At 34.9% G+C, this 22,138-nt stretch overlaps 1 protein-coding gene and 1 non-coding gene across 6 annotated transcripts in view; both read right to left on the bottom strand.

Annotated features, from left to right (window-relative positions):
• Positions 1-22,138, bottom strand: part of Mkk4 (MAP kinase kinase 4) — a 280,839-nt gene that overhangs the window by 93,217 nt on the left and 165,484 nt on the right. For 3 of the 5 annotated variants that reach the window (XM_069835063.1, XM_069835067.1, XM_069835065.1), the window contains one exon: positions 10,481-21,781. In XM_069835063.1, the coding sequence (XP_069691164.1) occupies positions 21,616-21,781 (166 nt within the window). In that variant the 3' untranslated portion in view covers positions 10,481-21,615. Of the gene's footprint in view, positions 1-10,480; positions 21,782-22,138 lie in introns of those variants that run through there. The other 2 variants (XR_011333901.1, XR_011333900.1) reach the window with 1 other exon arrangement.
• TRNAY-AUA (transfer RNA tyrosine (anticodon AUA)) lies at positions 8,758-8,829 on the bottom strand. The gene has a single exon. It is a non-coding gene; the product is annotated as a tRNA-Tyr (tRNA).

The following is a 22,138-nucleotide window of genomic DNA, read 5'->3' as shown; positions in this document are numbered from 1 at the left end:
TTGCTACATATTCACAAAAATTAATGTACAAGGGTCATTCCGAAAGTAGGTTGTGTGTTGAGAAATGTGTTTGCTACATATTCACAAAAATTAATGTACAAGGGTCATTCCGAAAGTAATGCCTCCCATTCATTTTCATGGAAACTACAACAGATACAGAGAGCATAATAACACAGTTAAATAGAGCAAGATTTCAACTACAATTAGTTATTTTTCCACATAGTCATCACAATTCGTTATGCACTTTTGCCAGTGATAAACAAGAGCCTGTCTGCCGCGTCTGTAAAAATTTGAACCATCAGAAACAAGCCACTTTCTTACAGCTGCGATGACAGCATTCTTGTCTGGAAAATGTTGTCCATCTTTCGTGTGCTCAAAGGGATGGAAGTCTAAAGGCTCTAAATCCAGACTATGGTGGACATTGTAGGACAGCCCAGGCAAATTTTGCAATGTCCTTGGTGGTCGCAAAACTAGTATGGGGCCTGGCCTTATTATGTTGCAAGTGAAAGGCTTTCTTTTCTGACCTAACTCTGGAAATTCAGAGTTTCAGCTTAGCTAGTGTTTGCTATTAGCATTCAGGATTGTCAGTTTCTCCAGGACATCCAAAAGACTGTCATATTCGCAACTGTTGAAACACACTACCTATGGCCTCACTGTGCTCGTATCCACTGTATTTTCCATACACCTTTAGCAAGTGTCGATGGATGTCAATGGGTGCAGTTTGTTCGGCAGTGAGGAATTCATTAACATACATCTGTTTCTTACGCACCTCTATGTCAGATACCATTTCGGTAAGCTGCCTTCTACCACTATTTTAATACCCCTCGGAATATGAGTATATGGTCCATGGTTTCCCTATGTACTTATACCCTTATTCTGGGGGTATTCACTTGTTGCACGACAACCAAACTAACAGGACATTAGCTTGAAGGTTCAACCTTTATTACGACACTAACATCTGGCTCAGATGTAAAAATTGTGAAAAAATTTTATTGTAAAAATTGTACAAATTTGTAAAAATTGTAATTGTAATATTGTAAAATTTTGACTTGTTCCACATCTTAAAGCTTCATTGCTCATGTAAGATCTATGGAATATAATAAATGAAATGAAAAAAAAAAAAAAAAGTGAAAATATGTTACAGGGCAAAAAACGCATTAATTTTCGGAGGACCCATGTATTTACACATCTAATTGTACTACTGTAATGAAATTTTGATTGTGAGTAGTAAACACGTATATTGAACGAGTATCATAGTAAAAAGTGTTGCATTTTGAAATTATTTATCAATAACTTAATTTATTTACATTGCACTTTATTAAACTCAAAGGAACACAAGAATTGTTGGCAAAGTAGTAACTCAATTTAAATTGGCAGACGTGTTTGTCACATATTTCTTAATGTATATGTACATTTTCTGCTTATTTTTTAAATTCTAAAATGTATGTAAACACAAAATAAATCAACACACCTTTGGCAGTACTTTCTGAATCATGATAAGATGGGTCCTGTCTGCACGAAACAAAGGTATAATGCTGCATTTTGTGAGAAACATCCAACAGAGAATACTGAATTTTCAAAATTTGCAGAATTGTGTTCAAAACACTGCATTCTAGGAGGAGCTGAGGAAACTCATTTTGAGTGTATGTTTTATTCACCAAAATATAAACCTCATGGTTCAAGGTGCAAATCTACCTAAGGAATTTAATGCAAGTAATATCCTTAAGCAAATGGTTTGTTTAGTAATCTGTGAAACATATGTGACAGTTGACCTGGTCCTCAAGCAGTTCGTGATCCATTATTGGAAAAGCTGAAATTTCTCACTAACAGTGGATAATAACTAAATCGCTTACCACTAGTGACTGCTATTTCACCTGTGGAAGAATTTATTGATAACCTTATTGACAAATGGATTACCTTGTGACATACAGTTTCATTGCACGATACCAGGCTTAGTTTCTAACTCAACGCAAGGAGAGTTTAAAGGAACATGAATGTATTGTTTTAGTAGATTTTTCAGAAAACTACACATTTATTGTAAGATGCTTTTTTTCTGGCAGAATGTGCCTGGCACCTTTTTGTTATAAACCGAGAAATGTGCTAACAATTACGTTTTTAACCTTTTTTTTCTCTGAACTGCAGTTAGGTCTTGAAAGTCTTATAGTTGGACGAAAAGGAGGTTAAAAACGACAAAATTCCCCACGCACTGGACAGTAATCATCTCTCCGTCTGCTATAATATATTCTACGCAGAGTTCCATACCTTTTTCTCGGGAAGAAAAACAGTGAGTAGGCCTATAAGGTTATCACGGGACCAATGATCAGGTTACTCTCCAACCTGTTGTAATGTATATGTACCAAACTGAACCTCCATCTCAACCATAAAGTCTTGCTTTGTGCATTATTAATGACTGCATGTCACACATCACAAGCACATCTTATGCCTTTCAGAAAGCTTTCATAAATTACATTATAACAATTCATAATAACAAAAAATAAAATAAAATAATAATAATAATAATAATAATAATTTACTTTGGTGATGGAGCTACACCATAATACTAAAACAGAAAACATTTTGGTACTGTAGTGAATCATAAAAATGATTTTCAGATTGAAACAAAATGAAATTTCTTTGCTATCATAGCACAAGTCCATGTGATAGTCTAGGTGACATAACAAAGCAGCTTGCAGCCAAAGTATTCAAAGGCCACATGGTAAACAAATTCTTACAGTAGAAGATCTGCTTAATTTTGCTGAAGAAAATATTCCAGGCATATAATACTTTATGTCACTCAGGCAGATGTATCAGAGACTGAAGAAGAGGTCAAAAATGTTACAGCAATTGCTTGCAAATTCCACACACAAGAGAAAATCACAGTTTCATTCCAATTGATACAAAATCATTGAGAGTTTCTAGGGTTTCTGAATCAAAGGCATCCTTTGAAACAGTTGTCTTCAAATCATCAGAACATTTTAACAATATTTCATATGAAGAGACTGCCTTATACAGTTTTGTTGCTTGCAACTATGAAGGAAAATGGTGGATTGGAATTGTCATGAAAAAAATGATAACCACAGTAAGCGTCTTTAAAGCCTTTCATTGTCCCCAGAAAGGAGATAGCCCTACCTGTTTGATCAAAACAGAAGACTTGTTTGCAGTTATAGAACTCCCAAAACAATAGCTGGACGTCAATATAGCCTCTGTGAAAACACAATACTGACTGTGACAAAACATTTCCATACAAAATATGTTGATTGGGTGGATGATGAATAGATATCAAGCATATCAATTAATGAAAACATGGTCTGAACTGTCATAAAATGTATTAGTTTTAAAGTATTATTTGCTGTTTTGAACGATTTATTTGATTTCTGTTCAAAGTAAATAAAAAAAATGATATTTTTTTAATTTTATGATAAAAGTATTGACAAATCTCAATTATAGGTTTCATTTAATTTTGTATGTGCCAACTTCTATCATGACACTTTATGTTACAGTACATGTTGAAAGAAAACTTGATTCCTTCTATTTTTCTACAGCAGAGATTGAAATCAATAACCAATGTTTTGTGTTCAGATGCTAGATCTGTATTTGAGGTGCAAGTGGTGTTAGTTTTTTAGACCTACCTAATCCAGTTCTAGAGATATATTATTTTAGCAATTCATTGTGACTAAAATGTAAGCATGAATAAACAAATTTCTTACAAGTTTCAGTTCCCCTCTGTTAAAAAACGACTATCATTTGAGGCAAAATATTTTGCAGTTATTTTTCAAGGATCCATAGTTCCTTTGCCACAAAATTTCAAATAGATTTGAAAGAAGTGTGCCACAGCATGGAGGCTAAATTTGCTTTTTCACATAGAATGACTCAGTGGAGATAAATCCAGGACACGACACAGAGAGAGAGAGAGAGAGAGAGAGAGGGGGGGGGGAGGGAGAGAGAGAGAGAGAAAGAGAGGAAATATGCCATGAAAATAAAAGACACAAATACCAGAACAGGACAAGAGAGACAGAAAGAGAAAGACCAAGACACTACAGAGAGAGAGATGAGAACACATGGAGAGACAATGTAATGAACACAATCATGAGAGCTGTGAAAGATGAGGTATCATTATCATTAGAAGAGGACTCTTATGCAGTTAATATCCCAAAATGCATTGCGCCTGTACCTCGACCAGAATCATCCCAGGAATTGAGCAATTTCAATATTCCACATTTGAGGAGTTTTAAACCATGCTGTAAGTAAAATACGTAATAAAGATGTTCAGTCATTTTTTTTAATTGTTTTCTTGCTTGCTCTCTCTCTTTTTTCCGGTCTTTTGTCTACATAACAAGTATAATCAGGAATAAAAATTACAATGCAATCTAACATAAGAATCTCAATTTTTCTTTTAAAATTATCTAAGTACATCTAAGCCACTGAAAGCAGAATTGGTTTAAGTAATTTCTTTAATGGTCTGAGTGAACATGATAAAAAATACATCCTCCTCTTCATATTCTGATGTCTGAGGTTCGAAATGGTAGAGCTTAATTTTAGACAAGTTAAAATCTATGCGATTATACAGGAACAACTATTGCATTATTAGCTACAACAAACACTTTCAATACAAATTCGTAGTGCACAGCAACAGGTATGTGGTAGAGGTGACATCAGCAATATAGTAGTTAATAACTTGTAACTGGACTCCTAGTTGTCACAGAAAGTCGCAATTTTTTTCATTGTTCATAGCTGACAGAAAACTATCATCTATAATCTTTTCGTTGTAAGAATAATTGTACAGTAAACAATGGCATGTAACTGAAGGGAGGGTTGATTGGCTGCAGCTTGGTGTCAGCGATTCTCAGTAAGTGTTGTACATTCTGTTTCATGTTAAACATTTCCCATTACTCGTCAAAGTAGACCTAACCTCACTACTATGCATTCGTTTGCTTAGGAAACTGTTACCTTATAATTAATTAATTGGATTCAACTCATTTAACTTATTATAGACATTCAACACTACTTGTTTTTCTCCCCTTTTGAGAGTGTTTCCACTCTTATTTTTAGTAATTCACAAACAGAGGATGCAGAAGCCATACTATCATGTGCTTACGAAAACAAGCTCAAGTGGCACCAGTGTGTTACAAGAACAGACTACCTTGGTATTACTCTTAGGCTCTTAGTATTCATCCGCTTTCAAAATAAATAAGAAAATATACAAGTAGCTTTTCTTTTACATAATGTTTTACATGTGAGTGAAGTTATAATGTTTCATCGTATTTAATAACTAGAATTCAATTTTTATTTTCAAATAATACAAGGTTATGGTTTCCAAATACGAAGCTATGTGTTTCGACCGGAAGCCAATTACGGATATGACAGTCATGTGCTTGTGTTTACATTAGGATTTTTCTTACAGCGAAAAGAGTATATATGATAATCCCAACATGTGATTTTTGGTTGGAGGGAGCCTTTAAGTTTTCTTATTGTATTAAAACCAAGCTTCAATAATACAGCAGCTATGTTCGTATGTTTAGCCAACAGTCCGAACATGAGTTGGAATGTCATGAGTGACACCAACAAAGCATCACTCATTAGGCAACTAAGCCAGGAGATGATGGGGTAGGCTGGCCACTTCCTCTCCCCTCCTTTGCATACAACATTATCTAGTAACATACTTTACTAATCAGACTTGAGATGTATACAACAATAGTTCTTTCTCTGATATTGAACCATAAACTAATGTCTCTACATACGCTTTAGCCAAATTGCTAGTGTGTCGGTTTTGTATCAAGAATACCTGTGTTCAAATTGTGATGAATTCAAATGAAACTGGTAGTAGGCAAAATTGTTGAGGCAGGATACTCCTAGTTCCCCTGTCATTTCTGCATAATTCACCATTTTCTTTATCATCTGAGCAGAAAGCAACAAGAGACTATTTTGCTCTATTATCTCCCCAAAAGACCAACTTCATGGGATATTACCAGGTTAAATAAAGCCATTATTACTATTATTATTATTATTATTATTATTATTATTATTATTAAAACTTAGTGATAATCATAATCTTTTTTTGTGGTGGTAGGCCCTATTTCAATATTTAATATCCCATGGGCATTTGACTATAGGAATCACAAGAGATGGCATAGAAGCCTTTGAACTTTCGACTGTCTACACAACTGGAATCATATGGGTGAATGACAAACAGCCAATTACCCACCATTAGCAAAAAGACAGTAAGATGGAACAATTTTTTTATTTATAGAGTTATTAGAAACTATTTTTGGCAACTAATTTAGAACAGCAATGTATTATACCACATAGAGTAACTCAAAGTCTTCATTCATAAGGATAATGATCTCCTTCCTGACAAATGGGAACCTTATACATTCAATAATATGGTCATTTCATTACTCAGAAATAATGACAGTATTACTGATTGCTTAAGGTGTTTAGAGACAGAATGATGGCAAGTAATGATTCGATAATGACGCAGGTACAGATATTCTGATTACAGTGCATCAGTACTGGTGAATGGAAGGGATACAGTCATTAATAATGATCATGTGAGGGCCTGAGCGTCATTATCTATCATTATTCAGTTCAAATGGCAGAGCTGTTCTGGAAGGTTGTGTCGCTAGTGGTGAACATCCTTAAGTGCGAAGCAAATACAAATGAGTTCATTCCAAAGGAAAATGATTCAGAAAATTATGTTCTTCGAAACTTCTTTGAAATTCACAACTATGAGCAACCAGTCTATGCAAATCTAGGCCTACAGCTAAATGATATTATGAAATAAATATTAATACTGTAATATTTCTGCACTTTTCACATCATGCTTATAAAGACATCTTTCCAATAACTCTAGCAAAAACACTACTAGCTTACTAGCCTAGTGATTTAAGCTATTATTTGTTCATTACATGTGCATAAATATTTGCAAGACATGATTTATGTTAACTGCAATATTTAGGAAGACAATGTCTTATAATTTTTTCTTTTGATGTTGCGGTACAAACTGCCCAGGAGAAATTGTTGTCCATTCTCATTCAATAGGTATTTGAATACATTTTGTTTATTAGGATCAGATGGCTACTGTTCATAATACTAAGGAGTAACTTTTATGTCACTTATTTACTGTCACGTTTTTTCAACCATTCCTTCATCCAATACCAGGCTTAACATGACTTTTCGTCCTCAATGCTTTTCTTTGCAAATCCATTCCCAGATGAAGACACAATCAATGTATGCTCCTTGTCGACGTAACTGGTACTGAAGAAAAGTAATGACATTAATAGTGAGTAAGTAAGGTGGGAAAAGTCATGATGTACTGTAATGATGCAGTAACGAAATTCAGTAATAACAGTATTATTGAACGTGTAAGGTCCCCAAAAGAAGGCACTTTATTGAAAACATTCTGCACATTGGCAACATTATATTGATAACAAAACGGATCTGTCTTTGTCAGTTATGGCAAACTCACATTAAAATATCCGATGTTATGGTATTCAGAAAAATCCTTAAACATATTAGTCCCTCTGTACAGATTGTTTAATTCTTCTGGGTAATCTACTGGAGGAGAGGGATTCGATCCGGTGCTGTGGATTAAGCTTTGGCGTAGTTCAGTGATTAGAGCACTTAGTACGTAGAACCAAGGACCCGGGTTCGATCCCCGGCGCTGGACCGAATTTTTCTTCTCTAATAACCCTTCTGGTTAATGCTTAACACAAGACAATCTTAAATGTATTTTAAATCAGTTACTGGCATATAGATTAATGGTGTGGACTATACTTCCCTTAAATCAAATAATATGGGATAAAGTACATAAAAAATGAGATTAAGACATACTATAAATATGAGACAGTCGCACAATTATTGCCTTCCACATGTAAGAATTTATGCTAAATTAATGATGTGATGTTGTATATGAAGAGGAGAATGAAGTAAAGATGGTTCTCATTAGTCTGGATATACATAAAATTCTGAGACAATCTTTCTCGAAACCTTCCCTTCCTCTATATATATGAACTTCATTCATGGGCTCCTATCATGCATGATCTAAATGTATCTTGATCTCTCTTCAATGTGGAAGGCTTTGGGAAAGGAAAATAGGAATTGAAATGCTGGAGAGACTTTTTTAATATGAAGTCCACGACAAAATAACAATGGGTTCCTTACTAAGATGTAAGTCAAGAAATCACCACCATCTAGAATCAGGGATACAGTGTGTTGCATAAACACAGAAAACTACTCCAAGAGCGAAATTCTGCTGCTCCATAATGGAGGACAGCAAGAGCACTTATGGCATCCAGTGCTTATCAAAAAACATTTCATCAAGATTTTTCAGTTTCTTTTTTTACAAAGTACGAAGTCACAGAATCTAGAACATGGATTTTATTGGAGAAAATTAAATAAAGACAGGTCATCAACTTAAACTCTTGTTTTAATGTGTTCAGTATGGCATCTCATGTAATTTTTGTAGTGATTGTCTAACATTGTCATGTATACATTTCTAGCATGCTGGGATGGCAGCCGTGCTGTCTAAAACATATAAACACAACTAGTCACTGTATTGCCAGAAGAACACAGGTTCAGATCTGGGTAACTGAAGTGCTGCCAACCCTACAATAACAGGTGGGGAGGAATCTCGTAAATTAAACAATAATTTATATGTATTTTTTATATATTTTGATGTACCGAAGTACATATGATATTTCCATGCAGATATTCTGCGTCATCATATGATGAAAGAGTGATGGAATGGAGAAAAATTCTCTCCGGCGCCGGGACTTGAACCCGGGTTTTCAGCTCTATGTGCTGATGCTTTATCCACTAAGCCACGCCGGATACAACCCTGACGCCGGTTAGAATCGTCTCAGATTAAGCTCCATCTCTTGGGTTCCCTCTAGTGGCCGCCCTCTCCACTACGTCATAGATGTCTATGAACGCAGGACCGAAGTCCATACATGTGTTGAGGTGCACTCGAATGAGTGACTGGTTGGCCGGGATCCGACGGTATGGCGCCGTCTTAAATCACGAAGTGATTTATTACGCATATCATATATATTTTGATGTACCGAAGTACATATGATATTTCCATGCAGATATTCTGTGTCATCATATGATGAAAGAGTGATGACGCAGAATATCTGCATGGAAATATCATATGTACTTCGGTACATCAAAATATATATGATATGCGTAATAAATCACTTCGTGATTTAAGACGGCGCCCATACCGTCGGATCCCGGCCAACCAGTCACTCATTCGAGTGCACCTCAACACATGTATGGACTTCGGTCCTGCGTTCATAGACATCTATGACGTAGTGGAGAGGGCGGCCACTAGAGGGAACCCAAGAGATGGAGCTTAATCTGAGACGATTCTAACCGGCGTCGGGGTTGTATCCAGCGTGGCTTAGTGGATAAAGCATCAGCACGTAGAGCTGAAAACCCAGGTTCAAGTCCCGGCGCCGGAGAGAATTTTTCTCCGTTCCATCACTCTTTCATCATAAACAATAATTGGCAAGCACATATATTAATAAGGATTCAATATTCTGCAATTTACCATGTTTGACTTTTATATACAGAATTTTACAAAAGTTTATTTTCACAGGGAAAATAGTTGTGGATATAATTACTCGCCTTTCATAAGAATAACATATCTGTGAACAGCAATAAAAATGATTTCTACCAAAATAAACTTTTGTTACAGTATATAAACAATCCGACTTTATCAGGTTTTACTCTATTTTTTCATCTTCACCTAATGAATTTTTATTCTTATAATAATAATAATAATAATAATAATAATAATAATAATAATAATAATAATAATAATAATAATAATCTTTATCTTTATTATTTGCCTATACTTGGAGGTATAAACATTTCTGGCCAGTTTTTACTTTTCTATGAAAGACAAATATGATGGATTTTGATAATCATTTTACGAGATACATTATCATTTCTCTTCTGCAGAAACTCAGTTCGTGTGTTTATTCTATGTTGTAACAGGTGACTTTGCATCATATTAACCATGTGACCAGGAAGTTCATTACTTATGAATATTGTTGGTTCATAGTCCTCATAAAACATAGGAGAGCCAAATGGTCCACTATTTGAAGATAAATTAAGGTACTTGAGCCAAATATGGGTATAGCCCAGCCCAACCATTATGACAAATTCTAGAATATTTAATTTTATGTGCTTAAATATAGTGCAAGCACTTGTCAATAGCACTTTTTAAAAACATCTTTTGTGTTCTTTAATGTGGTTATGTCCATTTTTCTTATGGTATATTAATTTCTTTCTCTTAGTAATTAATGTTTTTAACGAAGAGAGCACAATATGTTCCAAATATGGGCACTCATACCAAAATAATTTCAAACCATGCCATCATTCTATGGAGAGGTCTGCAAAGTTTCAGGCATAGAATTACGTCAACAGAGTACATATGATAACAGACTAGTTTTGGTTCAAGAAAATTCGAAAGAAATAAAGGTTCTAAACAAATTTATTCAGTTCGATTTTTTTCTTCAAATGTTACAGAGTTCATACAAGGTATATAAGAGTTGACAGAAATATCAAGTATTAGTTAGGCTTGAAATCGATCATGCGAAGATATGGAAGGCGTTGGTTTGCTGTGGTCATGGAGCTGTGCAAGCACAGTTTTGGTACCTCAATGTGCGCCCCCACCACTTCTTCTAGGAGTGCAGTATATGATCAAAACTTTCACAATAATGTAGCCACATTCTTTTTCTTTCGAACAGTATATAGTATTCTCAGTTTCCACATTTTCGTTACATACAATTCAGAAATGTCACTCTGAGGAACAATCAGTCAGACTTATAGATGGGGTAAGATCTAATAACTGTTCTGAAGATTAAGTGACAATATGCCTGTGAAATGTATTGATACGTATTACCAGATACAATGTGCAACATTGCACTAGCTCTGAAAACACAAAAAAGAAACTCTGCAGAATTACCTACGTAAATTTTAAGATTAGCTATGTTTCAGAATAATTCGATGTTCACAAGTTGGAGTACCACTGATACCTGAGCACTTAAAAAGAATAGTGTATACATTCTCCATTGAAAATAAGGTGCATTTTCATGAGCGTTATAAAAGAAGATGCAAATGAAGAAATTGAAAAAAGAAGGGGAATAAGAAGAAAGCACAGATTGGAGGAAAATGACTTCGGATATTTTTGAAAATAGATCTTGAGATTTCTAAATGAAGTTCACATAACGTAAATTCTGCCAGAGGTGCCAAAATGACGAAGTGCACACAGTGCATGAAAAATAAGGTTGTGACTGACACTGTGTGGGTCAGATCACACCTATGGAGGCTCGGTATCACCTTGCCCAATCACACACAACTCACGACTCAGGGATGATGTAAGGGATCAAGCTGTCAAGTGCTATCACAGTTCATAGACGAAAAAGAAGCAAGGCTAACAAGTGTAAGGAAGAGGTGGGAGAGGAAAAAGAGTACAATTTGTAGCTTCTGAACATGCAGAGAGCATGATAATATCATTATTTATGTAAATCCATTAGGGCAGGCTGTTCCATCAGTAACTTTTATCAAAAGGGTTCGAACAAGACAGACATACAAACATAATCTTTCTCCTGGTTCAGAAAATACGACTTGTCCCACTTTTATGTAGTGTTGGACAATTTTTATAAATATGAATACTGATCTTCAATGGTGTCAAATCACACCGATACAAATATTGTTGTTGCTGCTGAAAAACATGATAATGTTCTGCTGTGTCTGACAAGTAACTGTACTCATGAACTACAGCCATTAGATAAATCTGTATTCCATTCATATGAGTATTACTGAGAGGATGACTGACAACGTTGTTGGGAAAAAGAAAAAGAACAGACATTGTCAAGGGAAGGATATTTTACTAAAGTTTTGACAAATATTTGGTTTAAGTACATCACTCCTTCGAACACTGTGCCCAACTCTCTTGACGAAATCCTGGAAATTGCATTTGCTCCAACTATTAACTACAAGAAAAGTCAGAACCAGAAAATATGGTCGTTCTAATGACAAAATCAAGAAACAAGTATAAACTGATCAAGCTATCGAGGAAGCACCACAAAAAATTGATTACAACCCTAGTAAACATGCCAGACACAACAGGAGTGCAAAGAAAATAACTGCCATACTGGAGATCATGCGAACGAAACAGGACAACTTCTAAAAAAGAAAGCTCTAGAGAAAACTATTGATGGAGATGGTAATATTATATAACTTTCATGATTCCAATTCTTCTACTGGGTCTATCAACATAAACTTAGCAGATGACTTAGCATTCAGTCTCCGAATTACTGCAGACGAAAAATCAACACATAATATAAAAAGATCTTGAAGTACCGAACTCTAAAAGTAACTAAGGACCATTATGATGCAAAGGAAACCTTTGTGGGCTCTTCAGCTTTAACTCAATCGAAAAGTAAAAGAGGAAAGAATGGAAATAAACATACAGTGAAGGTTCAAATTAAAGATAGCAAACTTAAATCACAGCCACAAAATTTAAAGAATGTGGAAGAATCAAAATCAACCACTGAAGTGTGTTGGTACTGCTATATAATGAAGACTGAGAAATGCCCAAGATTGTGTGTATTATTTGTACGACTTGGGTTCATGAAGAATGTTTTGGATTAATGCAAGGAGGCTGATCCTAATGTTGAAGTGCCATGAGTGTATGTAACGAATTTTCTGATATGTTCATAATTATTAACCTATGGAGCAACAATTGGCTCTCTTCTGACAAAGGAAAAATTTTACACTCCGTTCAAAAGAAACCAAATGATCTGGAAATGTACAAAAACTTTTCCAGACATGTTCAAACATTTTTAACAAGAGCCAGAACAGGTCACATTGTCACACAATTGTACTTATACCGATTTCACCTTTCTGATACTCCTACTTGTCTGTGATGTAATAATCATGATGAAGATCTGGAACACATTCTTCTATACTGTTCATCCATAAACCACAAAAGAAGTAAATTAAAATGATCAGTACCAGTTGCGGAAGACACAGCTCTGCAGTATATATTGACTAGACCCCAACTCTGGCTACTAGCAACAGGCATCTATAATGAACACTGATTAAAATACCTCTCATTTCTCATGAAAAACAAAAACTGAAAAGACTACAGTGGACTTTATGTTGTTAGCAAACATCTGCATACATTAAGAAGATTGATTGATTGTAATACTATTTATCAGTCTGAGGGATATAACATGAAAAAAGTTAAGTGCCTGTCACTGTTCCTAATAGCAGAAAGAAGCCTAGAATGACATAGGAGGGCAAAACGACACATCGCTATTATTATCGATATATCCAAAAGCTGGTAGCTGAATTTTGCTTGTATAGTTGGTACCAATGTTACACTGTTTTCATCATCACTTGCTAGCGTTTCGGTTAGTTTTGGCATGTTCAGAGCAGAAAACATGTTTCTGCAGTCAGGCGATTCAAGAAATAAGTCCTGAATTTGATGTAATAACGCCCGTATTTATAACTTCTGGAATACATCCACAGGAAAGGATAATATAACAAAGATATGTTCTTACTTCCACAATAGTATTTTATTGATTTTGTTATAACATTTGAGGTTATAATGACTAGTATTTGGACACGTGATGAAGGGCAAAATGACATACGTAATATGTCGTTTTTCTCTCCCAATATGTCATTTTGCCCTATTACTGAATTTAAAATAAAATCACCTCTACGTGCACTTCTATTTAAAAATAAATACAGTGAAACCTGCCTTTGCGGTCATTTCATTTAAACAGTCACCTCATCAAAAGGCCAATTTTTTCTGGAACCAAATGGATTTTTCATAAGATCAATACAAATTCTCTATTTAGCGGCCACCTCATGCTCCGGCCAGCGGCCGGGGTCTATTTGGATTGGAACCTGACTATAACAGTCACTGTCCAACAAAAAATCTTTTCACGAATACTGTCTGACCTATTTTTTCGATGATTAGAGGACAGGAAGCAATATCACACTTAGGACAATACCTAAGTGTACAACAGTACACCCTCCATATCTTGGGGTTAGTTGGTTACTGTTTTATGACTCTTTTGTCACTTTCCACTCCGACCCTGCACAGCTATAAATTCTTACTCGTTTTTAAAGGATTGAAACATTGACTTTTTTTTTGGAAAATGTCACAGTATGTTTTAGGTCAGTAGTTAACCATTCAAATTTTTTATTTTTTATTTTTTTCTCCTCTTTCTATCTTTCTCTATTGGGACCAGCTTTTACGAATTTTTCTTCTTTTCATTCAGTTGATTCAGAGGAACTGTGAAGTTAGTTTGAGAGAGAAATCATGTCTAACAATAAATCTAGAGTGGTGTTAAGTTTAGAGGTGAGACGAAAAATGATTGAAGAAAGTGAGAAGGGAACATCTGCAAGAAAAATTGCAGAAATATTAAAATGTGAAAGGACACAAATGAACGGTATAATTAAGAATAAAGATGAAATATTAAAAGAATGGGAGAAAAATATGCGTAGTGGCCAAAAAAAGAAAGAATCTGTGTTTAGTAATGTGAATGATTTCGTTTACAAATGGTTCAAGTGTCCAAGGGCGAAGAAATTGCCAGCAAGTGGGCCTATGATTCAAGAGAAAGCTCTTGAAATTGCCAAAGAATTCAATGTAAGCAATTTTGTTGCTAGTAATGGGTGGTTAGAGTGCTTTAGAAAACGGCATAACATTGCATTTCGTTCTGTGTCTGGTGAAGGAGGTGACATTGCAACCAATGTTATTGAAGAATGGAAAGAATAGACTGCCTTCAATTCTTGCGTAATATGAACTCAGAGACATTTACAATGTTGACGAAACAGGTTTTTTTCAGAGCCCTCCCTAACAAAACTTTTAAGTTTTAAGAAAAAAGAGTGTAAAAGGGGGAAGTTGGCAAAATACAGAATAACCCTGCTCTTTTGTTGTAATGCTGTAGGAGAAAAAGAACCATTTTTAATGATAGGGAAATCATTGAAACTGAGATGTTTGAAAAATGTTGACATGGGCTTATTCGGGGTGAACTGGACTGTCAACAATAAAGCTTGGATGACATCATTATTGTTTGAGAGTTAGCTATGCGATTTCAATTCCAAGATTAAACGACAAAATCGCAATGTGATCCGTGAAATTGGTGTTTCTTCCCCCAAATACATCACACCTTGATCAAGGTATTATCCAGTCATTTAAACTGAGGTACCGCAAGCGAGTTTTGAAAAGGCTAGTTGCAAGAATGGAAGAGGGTGATGATTGTTGTACGCGCACAGTACTAAAAAGTCAATGAAATTCAGTATTTTCATGCTGATTCATAAAAAACCGCAACCTTAATCAAGCGGCCACCTGATAAACGGCCATTTTACAAGGTAACTTCAGATGGCAGCTTTAGACAGGTTTCACTGTATTATTTCCAATAATACTTCAAACACTATGCACATGGAATAAGTATTTTAAGCCAATAAGAATAATTTTATGTAAAAAAAAAAATATGCCTGAAATTTTTTTTTGCCTTTCTTTGTAGAACATGGTGAACGAATACAAACGAAAATCTGATAGGCAGTCATGGAATGAAGAAGACATGAGAGCAGCCATTCATGCAGTGACAAATGGTGAAATGGGTTGGCTTGAAGCATTGAAAACCTTCAATGTGCCCCAGACTACCCTCAGACGTCATTGTGCAGGAAAGAACACATGAGGAAATTATGGAGTAGAAATGCTAGGACATTTTCATCTTATTTTTAACCAAGAATTGGAAAAGATATTGGTAGCACATATTCTAGAGCTAGAATTGCAGCTATTTGATTTGATATCAAGAGATGTTGGAATTAGCACAAAGACTGGGTACTGACTGCTGATTTAATGTTGACAAGGGAATGGCAGGAAAGGATTGGCTGATAGGATTCAGGAAACGCAAGCCTTCGCCAACTGCAACCCAGAACAGCAACTCGTGCACAGGCCTTCAATAAACCTCAGGTGCAGACGTTTTTCTCTTTGCTTTCAACGACCATTGAGAAACACAATATCCTGTCTGTGCGGATTTTCAACATGGATGAATCTGCACTAACAACTGTGCAGAAATCACCAAAGATATCGGCTGCAAGAGGAAAGAAACAAGTTGGTGCACCAACTAGTGCCAAACATGGACTTCATGTTACAGTAGTGGCCTGTATGTAACTCCAGCGATGATATTTCCATGCAAAAAGTTGAATCCAACACTCTATGATGAAGCCCTGGCAGGAACCTTATGGCTCTGTAACGAGAGTAGCTATATGACTTCGGAACTATTCGTGCAATGGCTACAACATTTCATATCTGTAGTTAAACCCACAGCTGATGACCAAGTTCTCCTCATCCTGGATGGACATAGTAGCCATAAAAGCATTCAAGCACTTGAGCTTGAAAAAGAGTCTAGAGTTGTAATGTTATGTCTTCCACCGCATCGCACACACAGACTTCAGCCTCTTGATGTATCTTTTTTTGAGACACTTGATACCTACTACAACGAGGAAGTCAGAAAGTGGCTGAAGAACAATCCAGGTAGAACAATGTCTCTCTACCAGATTTCAAAACTTTTCCGTGAAGCCTATCTGTTAGCTGCAACCCCAAAAAATGCAGTGTCAGGCTTCGAGGATTCAGGAATTTCCCCATTGAACCCAGACAAAATCCCAGATCATTTGTATATGCCAAGCAGGACAACAGATCAGCCTTCTAACACCCATCAAATACCTTCAACCACAGTTCAGCACAGTATAACACATCCCTCCTCTCCTACAATGTTTGAAACTCCTGCAATACTGAAACTAAACGAAGGAAGACAGGCCAAGGAAGTCAGGAACTGACAGCAATGCCCAATATGCAATTGGTAAAAGAGAAGGAAATGCAGGAAAAGGCTCTGGAACTACAAAGATCAAAGAGAGGTTCTGTTAAGAGCCAAATGCTCATGGATTGAGAACTCAATGAAGAGGTCCATTCATATCCAATTGATAACATTCCTAGTGAAGAAGATGATGATACTTCATGCATTTACCGCAGCGATTTGTTCAGCCATTCAAAGTCTGGGGAAGTGTGGTTACGATGTATGAATTGTTTGAAGTGGAGTCATGCAGATTGTGCAGGAGTTTCAAGACCTACCAAGAATTTTGTATGTGAACTATGTCAATAAATAGATATTTTTTCTATTACTAGTTGATCAAAATGAACCAAGAATTTTGTGTGCGAACATTCTGTGCCTAAGCAGATCTGTCTTCTATTACTAGTTGATTGTGAATAGTCAGTTTCTTGCTTTTTAATGTGAGATTTGCAGAATCTTAAATTTAAAGAGACAGTTTCAAATTACAAGCTATGCTTTATAATGTAATTATTTATGTTTTCCCTGATTTAAATGTGTTATTATATCTTAATTGCTATAAATTTTTAAGTAACGTCTCATATTAATTTTTTTGCCTAATATGTGTATACTTTTTAATTACATATACTAATTTCAAGTAAAAAATATACTATGTCAATTTGCCCTCCTAGGCAGCCTAAAATGACATACTAACCACATTTTCAAAACTCAAAATTTCTGGATTTCTGTATTATGCTAGGGACTATTGGGAATGTGCATAGTGTCACCCATAAAATATTGTAGTTATTCAACACATTTCTCTAATTTTTAATTACATAATGTACTCAAAAACTAAGGGTCTCTTAATAAAAGTATGTCATTTTAGGCACCTTTTTCCTATAGCCTTTTGCTGGGGCTGTGTAAAATTACCTGTACCTAACCACACACAATTCTAAAAATTTGAAACACAGTTTGCAAGAAAACAATCTAAATTTTATATGATGCATATCTTCTTTCCAGCAGTTTGTAAAAGTAGCATTAAAAAATGAGCTCTTCACAGGAGTATACATATTTGGCTCAAGTGCTTTATTATTATTATTATTATTATTATTATTATTATTATTATTATTATTATTATTACTAGTAGTAGCAGTAGTAGTGGTAGTGGTGATAGCAGCAGTAATGATAGCAATGAGGCAATATGCGTTAAACAAACACTACAAAATTCTTTAATTGCTTACCATTAAAAATCCAATCTTGATGCCAGGTGTTTAAATAAAAACATAAAGATTAGTGTTGCACAAATTCTCCATTCAGTGGGACTAGCTCAAAACCACAGATATAAGATGGACGCCATGCACTAGTCCTCACACATACCTAATGGAATGATATTGGGAGATCAATTCATCACCAGTGGGAGTTAATTTCAGAAGTTTGGGTCTTACAAATACCTCAGTCCTCACTTGCCTACAAGTTTCTGTGACATAAAATAAATAAACAAGAAAAGAAGGGGAGTAAGAAATGTGAAAAATGTAATACAGTCACCATGTCAGATCTGACCATAACTTTATAACTTCTGTATGTAGTATTAATTTGCTGATTTGGACTCGGCCATCATTAACTTTAATTTGGTTTGATATATTAGGAATGGGACGATACCACTGATACTTAGTCATACTGAGTATTGTAAAAGTATAGAAATAATTCTGTATGTATGCATGACATAGGCTATATAATATTTTATTTTTAATACATCTTATGCTCTACTGTTTTGATATAAACTGACTGTATTTATGGACTTTTCTCTCTTTTCAATTTGGGCAAAAAATGAATAACATTCTTTCCACAAAGATTCTGTAGCATTAATAATAACATCTGCAACAATACTGGTTACATTCAGAAAGTTTAAAAATTAGAATTTTTCGAGGGAAAGCTACAGAAAGGGAAAACACAGAATATATTACTTTAGAATCATTTTACATAATGTGTCCAGAACTTATATATGCAATGATATTTTGTGAAATGTAGCATAATTTTGTCATTTAATCGATTAAACATATTCATTTTGTATGTTACATTATACAATTAAATTAACTTCTAATCTTACTTCAGTTTTAAAATAGATTTAAACAATGTATTTCATGCATTCTGATGAATTTTATTGATGGAAAAGTATCAGAATATCATGCATATGAAGTTCAATTTTGAGTATCAAAAATTGTGGCATCGTCCTATCTCTTAATATGTAGTTAGTTATCTGTCTATGTCGACCATGAGCATAATTAAATTAGGTTGTAATAAGTACTTAAATGTCTATGAATCTTGTTTCTAAAAACTTGTCAATGAAGAACCGCAACATTTGTAGCCTGTATAAAAATCCGTTACACAAACAGCCATTAAAAATATATATATATATATTACAAATATTTTTGTAACTTTCAATGGCTCTGTGGGCGACATAGACAGTCTTCATTGTACTTGTTCAATAGGAGAGTAGTAATGTAAGATTTTTCTAACACTCTTTCATCATGGCTTCAAGTAAAAATACAACATGCACTTCATATGGTTTGATTGTTTTTTAAATTAATGGAGATCTGTTTCTGTAATTTTCATATTTTTTTGCTACAATATTTATATTTCAGCACACTTGTACTTATGGTGTGTTTTAAAAGTCTAACCTCAATTAACACAGTGCTCTGAATGTCAGGATCAAGTCTGGCACACAGTTTGCTTGTGCAGATAAGAAACATTACAGCAACTGAATGATCTAGTAGATTCAACACAAAAGGCCAGGCTTTCCCACTTAACAGATTGTCTTCAGTTGCATATAACAGATAAATTTAATTCTCTAATTACAATGTCAACAATGTAAGAGCTCGAAAGTAAATACAGTAAATATCGAAACTGTCCACATGGTGGAGGTACACTGAAATTTGATTTATTGAGGTTAGAGTCCTGGTTTGCTATGTTATGATTCTCTTTATAAACAATTACGCACATTCTAAGAGAATATGAAAAATTTTACTAACGAAATAAAATTATTTGATACAATTTTGTTTAGTATGACTCCTTGGTAGATATAATTATTTAACGTCTTCATTGTGAAAATGTAAATATATAACAAAACAAAGAACAAATTTTTTCTACATTCGAGTGAAATTTCAATTAGGAAATTCCTTTAGCAATTACGCATATACCTGGAGTATGAAGCTGTATTGAAAGTTTCTTTTGTCTAAAATTATTTGTGTAACAGTGGACAAGGGATGAAAAGAATAATAATAAATAGAATATCAAAATATGTACATGCGCATGTGCATACGCACACACGCACACTAACAACATTCATCTCACAGATACACCACACCAACCAGAGTTCAGTGGACAGTTTGACTGTAGTATAGAAATGTATGTAAAAATAGCAAACTTCTGATCAAAATAACTCAACTTCCAGTGCACCACCCCAGTAACATATGGACAAATGCTATGATGCGACAATGAATTAAATCACTTACTTTAATGAATGTACAGTGAAACTCCAACTTTACAACGCCCAAATGATAACCTGAACTTGCGAGATGGTGACTGGGTTTAGTTAATATTCTATAATTTGCTATAGTAACATGGATGAAAATGTAGTGAATATGTTAATTTGTTTACATTATTGGCAATCTCCTCATAAACTGTCACACAAGTTCAACAAAAACTTTTCTTAACTTCAGTGTGACAGTATGTCAGTACAGTATAACTCCAACAATATACAGTTTTGCATTAATTACAAGGGCTCTCATATTAGTTGAGTAAATTATTAGTTTCGGAGATGTTGGATTGCCTTTTCAATGCCAATTATAATCTTCTTAACGTGTTCAGTATCATGTTTCATATTTTTAACCAGCCAATGTCTTATAACATGAATAGAGGTAGTACAGGTAACAGAGGCAGTTAGAGTAAGGAAGATTACTACCACTTTGGCAAACAAAGAACGAAATATGCACAACTAGTTTAAAAATGTTTCAATATTTGTGTTGCATACGTTTTGAAATACCAATTAAGCCCAGATGTTGTAGTTCATTGGAATTATACTGTAATTGGAAGCAGTATGGGAGTCCTGTTGTTTTGATATTGTCACAAATATTAAAAAATATGACTGCCAGTAGATTAAGGAATTGGAACAAAGATGAATGATACCAGTAAATCCTATTCTTCACACCAGTCCAAATTTCACATAAGTCTATTGAAGCAAAAACTTATTCCTGTTCTTCCATTCAAAAAATTTTAACAGTAATCTGATAACTGTGGACTTTGTTTCGAATGTCAGTGCACCAAGCTGTCCCTCACTGCCAACCTCCTACATGCAGAAGACAACAGAAAACTGAAACATTTTGATTTTCAACAATGGCAGACGATTGTGAACTATAGGAACTGAAGGTGTGGTGTAAGGATCACCGCACGAATTCTACAGTTATCAGTGGGAGGAAAATACTGCATGCTGACCACCGCTGCAGACTAGTGACCCGCATCGCCATCTTCTTTATGGAAACGCTTTGGTTAACTTGATAAACAAAACATTTCTATACAACTAAATTGAGAGGACACTCCCGCTATACTGAACAATCAAAATACCCAGAGAACGGACAAGTCCAACAAGTGATACGGCCACTCTCACGGATGTTCTGACCTGTTCTGTATGGACGGGAAGCAGGCGGGCCATGGGTGATGGCTCCACTCAACCTTGACATTAACAAATGTGGGTTCAGTGTCATCAAGGCTGATTCATGGTGAATGCTGTTGCTCCGTTATTGGCCATCAGGTCCAGAACTTCACTCACGTACTGTGCCACATCCACATTTGCCTCATCACTTGAACGGATAAATGTGTGTTCCAGAAGTTTGTTGTACTTGGGTCTCTGCGTTTCCTCCTTGATCAGGCTGTGAAACACACATAGTAAGACTTTTAGGGAAAATAATATATATTAAAACCTGTCCTAACAGTTATTACTTCTTAGAACCAATTGTTTCCACAATAAAGACAGTAGGAACTTATCTGTTAATTTTTATTCTTCCACACTGTTCAATGCCATTTTGTCACATGTGCACCAAGGGCAAAGTTTTTGTTGTAATTAAACGATTCTACCAATAACAATGATCAAAATATGTTTTTCTGACTAGAAGATGAAAAGAAAATAGTTTATAGTCATGTTGAGGACACCAGTCTTATTTTTCAGAATGTAACATCAGTTGTAAGTAATAATGTTAATAATGTAATCAAAAACAAGATATGAGGAT

Source organism: Periplaneta americana, chromosome 9, assembly GCF_040183065.1.
Source record: "Periplaneta americana isolate PAMFEO1 chromosome 9, P.americana_PAMFEO1_priV1, whole genome shotgun sequence".
NCBI classification, from domain to species: domain Eukaryota; kingdom Metazoa; phylum Arthropoda; class Insecta; order Blattodea; family Blattidae; genus Periplaneta; species Periplaneta americana.
Note: the sequence above shows the minus strand (reverse complement) of the source record. Positions and strands in the feature narration are given on the sequence as shown.